At 48.4% G+C, this 12,640-nt stretch overlaps 1 protein-coding gene across 5 annotated transcripts in view; it reads left to right on the top strand.

The window, feature by feature from the left end:
* Positions 1-12,640, top strand: part of ARID1A (AT-rich interaction domain 1A) — a 79,070-nt gene extending 66,430 nt beyond the window's left edge. For 2 of the 5 annotated variants that reach the window (XM_036444725.2, XM_036444723.2), the window contains exons 11-20: positions 201-410; positions 2,931-3,138; positions 4,254-4,386; positions 4,548-4,723; positions 5,088-5,238; positions 5,321-5,458; positions 5,539-5,635; positions 6,069-6,960; positions 7,314-7,444; positions 9,560-12,640. In XM_036444725.2, coding sequence (XP_036300618.1) covers positions 201-410; positions 2,931-3,138; positions 4,254-4,386; positions 4,548-4,723; positions 5,088-5,238; positions 5,321-5,458; positions 5,539-5,635; positions 6,069-6,960; positions 7,314-7,444; positions 9,560-11,290 — 3,867 coding nt within the window. In that variant the 3' untranslated portion in view covers positions 11,291-12,640. The remainder of the gene's footprint in view (positions 1-200; positions 411-2,930; positions 3,139-4,253; positions 4,387-4,547; positions 4,724-5,087; positions 5,239-5,320; positions 5,459-5,538; positions 5,636-6,068; positions 6,961-7,313; positions 7,445-9,559) is intronic. The other 3 variants (XM_036444724.2, XM_036444726.2, XM_045584985.1) reach the window with 2 other exon arrangements.

Genomic DNA, 12,640 nt, shown 5'->3' with positions numbered 1-12,640 from the left:
TACCTATCTTTTGGCCTTTCAGCTTTATAAAGGCAGGGCAGGTGATAGTATAAAAATAAATAGCTTTATTACTATTAATAAATAGCTTTTTTACCCAGAATAAAAAGCTTTATTACTGCCCTAATTAAGGAACTTCTAAGACCCTTAGCATAGTCTTTGAATCTAACCAGTTCCTAAGAATCTTGACCTGTCCCTTCCAGAAATCCAGTTCTTCTACTACAACCAATGAGAAGATCACCAAGTTGTATGAGCTGGGTGGTGAGCCTGAGAGGAAGATGTGGGTGGACCGTTATCTGGCCTTCACGGAGGAGAAGGCCATGGGCATGACAAATCTGCCTGCTGTGGGTAGGAAACCTCTGGACCTCTATCGCCTGTATGTGTCTGTGAAGGAGATTGGTGGATTGACTCAGGTGAGTGTCTAGGACTTGGCTTCCCTGTGGTTTCAACAGGCCTCTCTCAAGATACTCAGTGGCTTTCCCTCTCCTGCTCTCTGAGTCACATACTGACAGACCTGGGAGCAAGGGCTTTTAGAAAATAAGGCTTCCAAAAGGCTGAGACTTCCCTGGATAGGATGAAGTATTGGCATTACATTTACTTTGTGTCTGGGGTCCCACTAGGTTACAAAGATGGGGAAAGTCTGTGGGCAATTCTGATTCCATGGGAGACAGTCTAGCATAGTAGACAAGAGCAAAATTCAGAGAGAGACCTGGTTTTAAAACCTGTCTTAGCCATTTATATGTGACCTCAATAAGGGTTCATAACCACTAGCTCTAACATTTCTTATTTGTAAAATAGTGACAGCGTATCCTGCTAGGCTGTCTAAGGCTAGAAGTAATAAAGCTTTCTGCAAGATTTCTGCCACATAAATGGTCTGCAAGATGGCACAGGGGCAGCCAGAATAGTTGCTGACCCTTCCCAGGAAACTTTGCAGTAAAGATGAGATTTCAGGAGCTATTTAATAGAAATTGTTTGTGAAGGGGGAAGTAGGTGGAAAATTGTGTTTAATTACTCTGCATGGGTGGCAAGTGAATGAATTCATCTCTGCTACAAACATCTGAACTGAATACCGCCATGAGCCTTGCCTCTGCCCTGATACTTACAGCTTTGTTTTACTCTCAGCTCAAGAGGCAAATAGGTGAGGCAATGCTGACGGCACACTATGGCTTGCAAACTTTACAAAGTGTGTTCTGTAGTCATCAGACCAGGAGCCTGCTGTTGGTCCTGAGTTTGTGGCTGAGCTCAAGGGAGTTTTGGCTGGGAGGGATATATTCCAAACTTTCTAAATCAGAAGAGGAAAACAGCTGTCACCAGCAGAAAAGAAAGTGATTGGAATGAAGCCAACCAACAGTCAGTTATGAATTCCTTCTCCCTTCAGGCTTAATTTCCCTCCCCCACAAAGGAAAACAAAACAAAACAAGACACGTGTGCACCGCCACATAAGTGGCGTGGGAAGCAAAGCCACAGAGGCTTCTGAAGAGACCCTGCACTTATTCCTGCCGTTCTCCTTGATGCTAGTTCTCATACACAGGCCTCTCCTGCCTATAAAGAAAGGGAATATTGGGTTAGGTTTGGCATACTTTTAATTGTGAGGGTGTCTGAACTTAAGATGAGTTAGTACAGAGAGAATCCCAGAGCCTAGGCCTGTGTTAGTTTACAAAAGGATGCCAACCTTTTGGATGCTATGTTGTAATTGAACTCTAAAGACAGTGTAGAGGAGAAAGTGCTATTAGAAGTTAGTTTGTGAAGGCTCCAGAAAGGCAAAAGTTAAGTTCTGAGCTTTTCTGAAAGATTTGTTATAGGGTTTAGGTGGAGGGAGGAGCTATTCCTGTTGACTGGCCCAGGTGGTCTGGAGAGAGAAGTCTGGGATGTACCCTCCCAAAACCATCTCCAACCTTCAAAGCTCAGCTCAGCTCAGTCGTTACCTTCTCTAGAAAGTCTTCCTGGTCACCTTCCCTCCATCTAGGTGGTTCTTCTCTTTGCTTCCTTATCACTCTTCTCTCTGGTATCATTAGTACCAGGTCAACAGGTATCACAACATACTGAATTTCCTTTGTGGATTGAGACAGGAAAGCCAGTGTTCCCCGACCCTGACAGGCAAATACGCATCTATGATAATAAAAGCGTAATATGCTAATTAGACTGGACATCATTCTGGACGAAGCCGGGGCTGCGAGGGAAGCCTGGTCCCGGGAGCCAGGGGAAGGAAGGCGTGCTCTTACACGAATTTCATGCATCGGGTCTCTAGTAGAATACCTGAAGGAGACCTGCCTGGCTAGAGCAGCAAGGGTAACTAAAGGGGTTGAGAATGGTGTGTCCTAGAACTGAAGAAAGGAGGAAGGACTAGGCTGGCTTCTGGAAAGGCACAAAGGAAGTCACAGGGCCCCGAGATCTGGGTAGTCAGGACAGTGACTGGTGAGGGAAAGGGGCTTCTAGTTACACTCACTGAGATGCAGGGAATAGAGAGGCACAGGAATGTCAAATTTGCAAGGAGCCTCACACTGGTAAGGGGGGTGGGGGGACCTCCAGTTTGACAAAGTAAGTCGAGCAGGGTGATGTTGATTACCACATCCCCATTTTATAAAATGTTCATTTTTATTGGTACATTGAAAATAGGATTTGAATTTGATGGTGATTGCACATACTTTTCAGCAGTACACGTGTACAGACCATACCTTCTTAATTCTGTTCTCTAATAGTAATGTGGAATTTGCCCTGATAGTTGCAGTGACCTGTGGGATAGAGCCTACTGAGAGTAGAGGAAAGCCAGCACGAATTCAATGTTTATTGTGGATTGTCCACCAAGTGGAGTTAATAACTTTTGTGGTTAACTGAGAATTGTGATTCCACAAGAGATGGGTACCTGGTAGTCTGGTGGGGGTTGCGATTGTGGGCAGGAAGATGTACCCTGGCTTTTCTGGTTGCTTGTGCAGGTCAACAAGAACAAAAAATGGCGAGAACTTGCAACCAACCTCAATGTTGGCACCTCAAGCAGTGCTGCCAGCTCCTTGAAAAAGCAGTACATCCAGTGTCTCTATGCCTTTGAGTGTAAGATTGAACGTGGAGAAGACCCTCCCCCAGACATCTTTGCAGCTGCTGATTCCAAGAAGTCCCAGCCCAAGATCCAGCCTCCCTCTCCAGGTAGGGGTTGGGTGAGCTCCACCAAGGCTCACACTTCAAGGGTGGTGTTCAAGTGTCCAGTCTCCTTGTTCACCAACACCTGCCACCAGAGATGTGTGCTCTGCTCTGCCCTGCCCTATCACACAGAACGTAATAAGTTGGCAGACTAACGAGCAGGCTGTGGCGACTCCCTTGGGAAGTAGTCTGCAGCAACCCTTAAGTTTTAATTTCCGTTGTGTACCTGGCGTCTTGCCAAATGTTTGTAAACTAGAGAGTGGGAGGGATATCAGAGGAGTGGGGAAAACTGACAATAGCAGTGAGGCAAGACCATCTGGGAGCTTTGGCCCATTGATGTCAGTGCCTTAGAATGCAGCTCAGACTGGAGCCCTGAATTCCCCGAAGAGCTGAGATGGTAATGAATGGGAAGGAAGTGGTGGGGAGAGGATATGAATGGAACTCTGATGGGAGTGCCTCTGCCAGTCCTCCTTTCTGAGAGGAGTCTGGGCCCTGGGCAAGCATGGGAAGGGCAGGACTCCTAGAAGATTGCTGTAAACACATGTGCTCTGGTGTTGACCTCCGAGGGTGTAATGAGTGCCTGAGATGACTCATCAGCTGGAGAGACCCAAGCAGTGGGATATCTGCTTCTGGGAATGGTAACTAATGGAAACATTAATTACTGGTGATTCTGCGCTCTTCAGCTTAGAGGAACATTTAACCTGAGTGGTGACTGCTAGATGCTTCAGAATAGGAGCTCCTGGGCTCCTAATGTGCACTGCTGGTTAGGGTCTCCTTACCCATGATTCCAGGGGCTTTGGGAGCTTATCCACAGCATTACATGGTGAGACCCTGTCCTTGGAGGGAAGTAAAGTAGTCAGGGAAGCTGGCAGAGATTAAGGGGCAACTCCATGGTACTGGTCTCACCACACTACTCCTATTCTCCAAATGTGAAACAGCAAGTACCACGATAGAGCCCTCAAATTCCCTGACCTAGCCTTGAGATTCCCAGTGGAGAAAGGTGATTTAGGCTTTAAAGAACTAGCTTTAGCCTTATAACAATGTTTTCTGAAGAGATCCCAGGGTGTATGTTTCTGTGAGAGTTAAACACTTTCCTGCTCACCCTTCATCTCTGTTCACAGCTGGATCAGGGTCTATGCAGGGGCCACAGACACCTCAGTCAACCAGCAGTTCCATGGCAGAAGGGGGAGACTTGAAGCCACCAACTCCAGCATCTACACCACACAGTCAGATCCCTCCCTTGCCAGGCATGAGGTAAGGCCATAGCAGGGCAGGTGGCTTGGGGAACCCCAGGCAGAAGTCCATGAGCTCCTATGCAGCCAGGTGACTGCTGTCCAGCCAGTGACTTCCACGTGTCCTGTGTTATCAAAGGAATTGCTTTATTTGGAATTTAATTGACTTTTCTTGTTCTGGAGCAGGAGCAATTCAGTCGGGATCCAGGATGCTTTTCCTGATGGAAGTGACCCCACATTCCAGAAACGGAATTCCATGACTCCAAACCCTGGGTACCAGCCCAGTATGAATACCTCTGACATGATGGGTCGCATGTCCTATGAGCCAAATAAGGATCCTTATGGCAGCATGAGGAAAGGTGACCGTTGCTGTTGGCCTTGTACTTTTGAGGACAGAGCCAGGGAAGGGGGTGATAGCTTGAGAGAAGTAGTTCAGGGTTCTGGTCAAGCCATCCTCTTGAGATAAGGCATTTTTAAACCTAACTATCCCTCTTTATCCCCGCCTCCTTGTCTTCCTCTCCTGGTCTCACCTTCTTATCCCTTAACAAGTACGTGTTCTCTACTGAATAAGGCCTCTTTAAATCTCTGTTTTGAAACTGTCAGGAAAACAAAAGGAACAACCTTGAGTTCTGAAGAGGGCATTGGTCTTTGGGGCAAACAAAGTGTAGATTGCTAGGCTTGCTCACCTACCAATTTGCTCACTGCCTGCCTTTCTACACCCAGCTCCAGGGAGCGATCCCTTCATGTCCTCAGGGCAGGGCCCCAACGGCGGGATGGGGGACCCCTACAGCCGAGCTGCCGGCCCTGGGCTGGCAAATGTGGCAATGGGACCACGACAGCACTATCCTTATGGAGGTCCTTATGACAGAGTGAGGTAAGCATGACCCCCCACTCCTGTCTCACCCCAGAACCCCACAGCTATAGTGGATTTACCATGCTTCTTTACTTTTATTTAGGACGGAGCCTGGAATAGGACCTGAGGGAAACATGGGGAGCACTGGAGCCCCGCAGCCGAATCTCATGCCTTCCAACCCAGACTCGGGGATGTATTCTCCTAGCCGCTACCCCCAACAGCAGCAGCAACAGCAGCAACGGTGAGTGAAGCCTGGTCTCAGTGCCCCGTGCCTCTTTCTTTGCCGTTTCCTACACTGATCCCGTTTCTCTCTCTCTGCAGACATGATTCCTATGGCAATCAGTTCTCCACGCAAGGCACCCCTTCCGGCAGCCCCTTCCCCAGCCAGCAGACCACAATGTATCAGCAGCAGCAGCAGGTGAGGAGGGTTCAGGTGGGCTGACACAGAGCCTGTTAGAACAGTAAGATGGAAAGTCTAAGCTCTCTGGACACTTTAGTGGTCTTCTCCCACCCAAACAGCCAGCTCTGCCCAAGGAGCCGAGTCCACAATCTCTTCTCTCTTTGGAGTCCAGTCCAGTTTCTAGTTCTCTAATGGGGACTAGAAATAGGCCTTATTTTGATTTTTGAACTTTTTTAAATTTTTCTACTTACAGCAAGGGAGAGCCAGAAGGGGATAGAAAATGATTCTTGCTTTCAGAGATAATTTGTAAACATTATTCCTTTGTTCTCTTGGAGTCTGTGTCTTCTCAAGGGGCAGAAGCAAGTCCAGTGTCTGGTATCACCAGCCATCTTGGCAGCTGTGGTTCTTGAGTGCAAAGTATTAACTTCCCTTCTGATTGTTCCTGTTTTAGAATTACAAGCGGCCGATGGAGAGCACATATGGCCCTACTGCCAAGCGGCACGAAGGGGAGATGTACAGTGTGCCATACAGCACTGGGCAGGGTCAGCCCCAGCAGCAGCAGTTGCCCCCAGCCCAGCCCCAGCCCGCCAGCCAACAACAAGCTGCCCAGCCTTCCCCTCAGCAAGATGTGTACAACCAGTATGGCAATACGTATCCTACCACTGCCACCGCTGCTACTGAGCGCCGGCCAGCAAGTGGCCCCCAGAACCAGTTTCCATTCCAGTTTGGCCGAGACCGTGTCTCAGCACCCCCTGGCTCCAGTGCCCAGCAGAACATGCCGCCACAAATGATGGGTGGCCCCATACAGGCGTCTGCTGAGGTTGCTCAGCAAAGCACCATGTGGCAAGGGCGTAATGACATGACCTACAATTACGCCAACAGGCAGAGCACGGGCTCTGCCCCCCAGGGCCCTGCCTATCATGGTGTGAACCGAACAGATGAAATGCTGCATACGGATCAGAGGGCCAACCATGAAGGCTCATGGCCTTCCCATGGCACACGCCAGCCTCCATATGGCCCCTCTGCTCCTGTGCCCCCCATGACAAGGCCCCCTCCTTCCAACTACCAGCCCCCGCCGAGCATGCAGAATCACATTCCTCAGGTATCCAGCCCTGCTCCCCTGCCCCGGCCCATGGAGAACCGCACCTCTCCTAGCAAGTCTCCATTCCTGCACTCTGGGATGAAGATGCAGAAGGCAGGGCCGCCCGTACCTGCCTCTCACATAGCACCTGCCCCTGTGCAGCCCCCCATGATTCGGCGGGACATCACCTTCCCACCTGGCTCTGTTGAGGCCACGCAGCCTGTTTTGAAGCAGAGGAGGCGACTCACCATGAAAGATATTGGTAAGGAAACCTCTGATTGGGTTGTGTAATCTGCCCCTTTCCATGTTGTCCTTTGTTCTCTGTACTGATATTCTGGATGAGGTTAAATCTGGTTGTGTTGACTAAGACAGAACCAAAGAAATTCGAGTAAGGGAGAAATCATCTAATTTTGGCTTTTACTTAAAGGAATTGCTATACGGCGATGTCCTAAGAGGGCCTAGAAGCCAAGAGGAGCAGATGTGGGTCATGTTTCAGTTAGAAACTGCCTCCATTTGTTACCTTCATAGTAGCCTGACTGATGGGCCAGCACTCGGGTTGACCACCTCCCACCACCCTAGGCTTGGTGGATGGATGACATGGAGGTTTTGTTTTAGGAACTCCAGAAGCATGGCGGGTAATGATGTCCCTCAAGTCTGGGCTGCTGGCAGAGAGCACATGGGCATTAGACACCATTAACATCCTGCTGTATGATGACAACAGCATCATGACCTTCAACCTCAGTCAGGTGAGTACAAGTGCCTGGGGAAGGTGGGAAGTTTGGGAGGGCCTGGGATCTTCTGGAAGCCAATGATGCTAAGTGGCACAAGGAATTAAGCTATCCCCAGCTAATATGGTCGCCTCTATCTTGCTCCCTCTCTGACATCTTCCTTGCCAATACGTTGCCACTGGCCATTGGCTCAGAATACTGAGAACAATAATAATTTGTGTGAGGTATCGGGATTGGAAGAGAATTTGAGAGAACTCTTTGGTATCGGTTAGAAATGCAGATTCTGTTGATGTCAGCGAGAACACCCACGTTTTCTAGACTACCAAGAAGAACCTGTGATTTTCATCAGTGAACAGAATAGTGGGGGTTTTTTCCCTTTTTTAATTTCACCCACTCTGAATAGAAGAGATCTTTGTTGATCCCGTTTCCCTAAGGCACATGTGTCAAACACAAGGCCCGCGGGCCAAATTCGTCCCGCCAGGCCTTGCAATGTGGCCCGCACCGCGCTGTCATCACTGCACTCCGCTGCGTTTCCATCACAATGACAGTTTATGACTGTTCAGTAAACCATTCGGCCCGCGATTTAGGCTGGATTTTAGATTTTGGCCCCTTCTCTGATTGAGTTCGACACCCCTACCCTAAGGTGTAGAACGGGAAGTGCTGGGGGCCAGGGAGCAGCGGAGGTTAGTGATGATCTTGCAGAGGTGATTCTCCAGGCCCTTTCTCCACAGGACATGCATCTTGAGTTTTCCCAGTAACTCGTTCTTTTGATCTTTCTTAGTACTACCAACCGTCCTATCTATCAAGGAGCTGACTAAGGGGGAGTGTTATTAATAGTTACTGTTCCAAAAAAAAATGGTTACTGTTCCTTGTGCCACCACTTTGTGACAGGCTCTTCATATTCTTTCATGTCATACAACAGTCTTCTGAGGCAGATGTGGCCACTTAGAGATAGTATACACCAAGTGGCCAGATTATTATGATCTCTGAATGCATAATAATCTGGCCACTCACTGTATATCCTACATAATGAAAGGCTAATATGCAAATTGTCCACTCAACCAGGAGTTTGACCAGCAAGGAGGCCTGCCAACTGCCCATGTCCCCTCCCCCTGGCAAGGCTGGCCGGACCCCACCCATGCACGAATTCATGTACCGGGCCTCTAATACACACACACACACACACACACACACACACACACACACACACATTGAGTGGCCAGATTATTATGTGTTCAGAGATCATCATAATCTGGCCATTCAGTATATAGGCTCATAGACTGACTTTGCCTAGGTTCACACAGCTGTTAACCAAGTCTTTCTGATTCTAAAACCTGACTTTATGTCTGTTGAATAATTTTGCCTCCCATGAGAAAGTAAAAGAATATTGATTGAGCAATTTCCATATTCCGGGCATTTGATATATTCCATTTAGACCTTGGAACAATCCTGTAAAATTTAGGAATTTCTGGAAAGATGGAAAAACTATAGCTTAGAAAGTTAAGCCACAGAGCTAGTTCCTGGAAAAGCCAGAATTCAGACCTCGTCTTTCTAATTCTGAAGTCCTTATTTTTTTCCATTCTGCTATACCATTCAACCAGAAATTGATCTGAATGGAAATTAGTATTTTCCTCTAGAGCAGTGTTTCCCAAACTTTTGACATATGTGTACCCTTCTATAATTTTCGTAATGCTTACTACCCCTCGTACTCATGAGAACATAGAATTAGGCGCAGCTAAGCACGGTGCAGTGCATATCCCCACCAAACTCCGGTGCAACGCGTACCCCCACCAAACTCTTCCCGTACCCCTGGGGGTACGCGTACCACACTTTGGGAAACACTGCTCTAGAGTTAAATGGCCTGCCGATACAGGATCCAAGCTGGAATTTGGGTCCCCCTAGTACCAGCTTGGAGCAATGTTTGTGAACCAAAGCTTCATCCTACTCATTATGTTCCTGATCCATGGAGTCCAGCCTCCTAGAATGTTGGGGAGCTTGGAGAGAAGAGAGCAGATGAACATCGGTCCAAACTGCATTCCCTCTCTCTACTCATGTCGAGAGGGTCATTTCACCATGCCTGGATTTGGGCTCCCGTTTTCTCCCTTAATTTATTTCCTGCTCTTTCTCTTTTAGCTCCCGGGGTTGCTAGAGCTCCTTGTGGAATATTTCCGACGTTGCCTGATTGAGATCTTTGGCATTTTAAAGGAATATGAGGTGGGTGACCCAGGGCAGAGAACACTACTGGACCCTGGGAGATGCAGCAAGGTGTCTAGTCCAGCCCCTGTGGAGGGGGAGGATGAGGAAGACTTTCTAGGTCCTAATCTAGAAGAGAAAGAAGAGGAGGAAGTAGTTGAAAATGATGAGGAGATGGCCTTTTCAAGCAAAGACAAGGCAGCCTCAGAGAATAGTGAGGAGAAATTTATTAGTAAGTTTGACAAGCTTCCAGTAAAGATCGTGCAGAAGAATGACCCGTTTGTGGTGGACTGCTCAGATAAGCTTGGGCGTGTGCAGGAGTTTGACAGTGGCCTGCTACACTGGCGGATTGGTGGGGGGGACACCACGGAGCATATCCAGACCCACTTTGAGAGCAAGACAGAGCTGCTGCCGACCCGGCCTCATGTGCCCTGCCTACCAGTCGCCCGGAAGCATGTCACAGCAGCAGAGGGCACGTCAGGGACAACAGAACAGAAGGGCCCCCCACCTGATGGCCCTCCAGAAAAACGGATCACAGCCACTATGGATGACATGTTGTCCACCCGATCTAGCACGTTGACTGAGGAGGGAGCTAAAAGTGCAGAGGCTCCCAAGGAGAGCAGCAAGTTTCCGTTTGGCATCAGCCCAGCACAGAGCCACCGGAACATCAAGATTCTGGAGGATGAACCCCACAGTAAAGACGAGACCCCACTGTGTACCCTTCTGGACTGGCAGGATTCCCTAGCCAAGCGCTGCGTCTGTGTCTCAAATACCATCCGAAGCCTGTCATTTGTGCCAGGTAATGACTTTGAGATGTCCAAACACCCAGGGCTGCTGCTGATCCTGGGCAAGCTGATCCTTCTACATCATAAGCATCCAGAACGGAAGCAGGCACCACTAACTTATGAGAAGGAGGAGGAGCAGGACCAAGGGGTGAGCTGCAACAAAGTGGAGTGGTGGTGGGACTGCTTGGAGATGCTCCGGGAAAACACCTTGGTCACACTAGCCAACATCTCGGGGCAGTTGGACCTCTCCCCGTACCCTGAGAGCATTTGCCTGCCTGTCCTGGATGGACTCCTACACTGGGCAGTCTGCCCCTCAGCTGAAGCCCAGGACCCCTTCTCCACCCTGGGCCCCAATGCCGTCCTCTCCCCCCAGAGACTGGTCTTGGAAACGCTCAGCAAACTCAGCATCCAGGACAACAATGTGGACCTGATCCTGGCCACGCCCCCCTTCAGCCGCCTGGAGAAGTTGTACAGCACCATGGTGCGCTTCCTCAGTGACCGAAAGAACCCGGTGTGCCGGGAGATGGCCGTGGTACTGCTGGCCAACCTGGCGCAGGGAGACAGCCTGGCAGCCCGTGCCATCGCCGTGCAGAAGGGCAGCATCGGCAACCTCCTGGGCTTCCTGGAGGACAGCCTTGCGGCCACGCAGTTCCAGCAGAGCCAGGTGAGCCTGCTCCACATGCAGAACCCCCCCTTCGAGCCAACGAGTGTGGACATGATGCGGCGGGCTGCCCGGGCGCTGCTGGCCCTGGCCAAGGTGGACGAGAACCACTCAGAGTTCACGCTGTATGAGTCACGGCTGTTGGACATCTCGGTCTCCCCATTGATGAACTCATTGGTTTCACAAGTCATTTGTGATGTACTGTTTTTGATTGGCCAGTCATGACAGCCGTGGGACACCTCCCTCCCTGTGTGCGTGTGCGTGTGTGGAGAACTTAGAAACTGACTGTTGCCCTTTATTTATGCAAAACCACCTCAGAATCCAGTTTGCCCTGTGCTGTCCAGCTTCTCCCTTGGGAAAAAAAGTCTCCTATTTCTCTTTCTTCCCAGTTCCCTCACCTTTCCACCTTTCTGTTCCTTGTCCTCACTCCCTCAGGACCCTACCCTATTTGAAAAGACAAAGCTCTGCCTACATAGAAGACTTTTTTATTTTAACCAAAGTTACTGTTGTTTACAGTGAGTTTGGGGAAAAAAAATAAAATAAAAATGGCTTTCCCGGTCCTTGCATCAACGGGATGCCACATTTCATAACTGTTTTTAATGGTAAAAAAAAAAAAAAAAAAAAAGGAAAAAAAATACAAAAAAAACCCTCTGAAGGACAAAAAGGTGACTGCTGAACTGTGTGTGGTTTATTGTTGTACATTCACAATCTTGCAGAAGCCGAGAAGTTCGAAGTTGTGGACAGACCCTGTTCACTGGAGAGGCCTGTGCAGTAGAGTGTAGACCCTTTCATGTACTGTACTGTACACCTGATACTGTAAACATACTGTAATAATAATGTCTCACATGGAAACAAGAGAAAAAACCGCTGGGTCAGCAGCAAGCTGTAGTTTTTAAAAATGTTTTTAGTTAAACGTTGAGGAGAAAAAAAAAAAAAGGCTTTTCCCCCAAAGTATCATGTGTGAACCTACAACACCCTGACCTCTTTCTCTCCTCCTTGATTGTATGAATAACCCTGAGATCACCTCTTAGAACTGGTTTTAACCTTTAGCTGCAGCCACTGTGCTGCCACGTGTGTATATATATGACGTTGTACATTGCACATACCCTTGGGTCCCCACAGTTTGGTCCCCCACCCGGCTACCCCTTTATAGTATGACGAGTTAACAAGTTGGTGACCTGCACAAAGCGAGACACAGCTATTTAATCTCTTGCCAGACATCGCCCCTCTTGGCGCGATGCTGTACAGGTCTCTGTAAAAAGTCCTTGCTGTCTCAGCAGCCAATCAACTTATAGTTTATTTTTTCTGGGTTTTTGTTTTGTTTTGTTTTCTTTCTAATCGAGGTGTGAAAAAGTTCTAGGTTCAGTTGAAGTTCCTGATGAAGAAACACAATTGAGATTTTTTCAGTGATAAAATCTGCATATTTGTATTTCAAACAATGTAGCTAAAACTTGATGTAAATTCCTCCTTTTTTCCTTTTTTGGCTTAATGAATATCATTTATTCAGTATGAAATCTTTATACTATATGTTCCACGTGTTAAGAATAAATGTACATTAAATCTTGGTAAGACGTT

The sequence above is a fragment of the Pipistrellus kuhlii genome, unplaced genomic scaffold (assembly GCF_014108245.1).
Source record: "Pipistrellus kuhlii isolate mPipKuh1 unplaced genomic scaffold, mPipKuh1.p scaffold_m20_p_2, whole genome shotgun sequence".
In the NCBI taxonomy this organism is placed as follows: domain Eukaryota; kingdom Metazoa; phylum Chordata; class Mammalia; order Chiroptera; family Vespertilionidae; genus Pipistrellus; species Pipistrellus kuhlii.
This window is presented reverse-complemented; position numbering and strand designations above follow the sequence as displayed.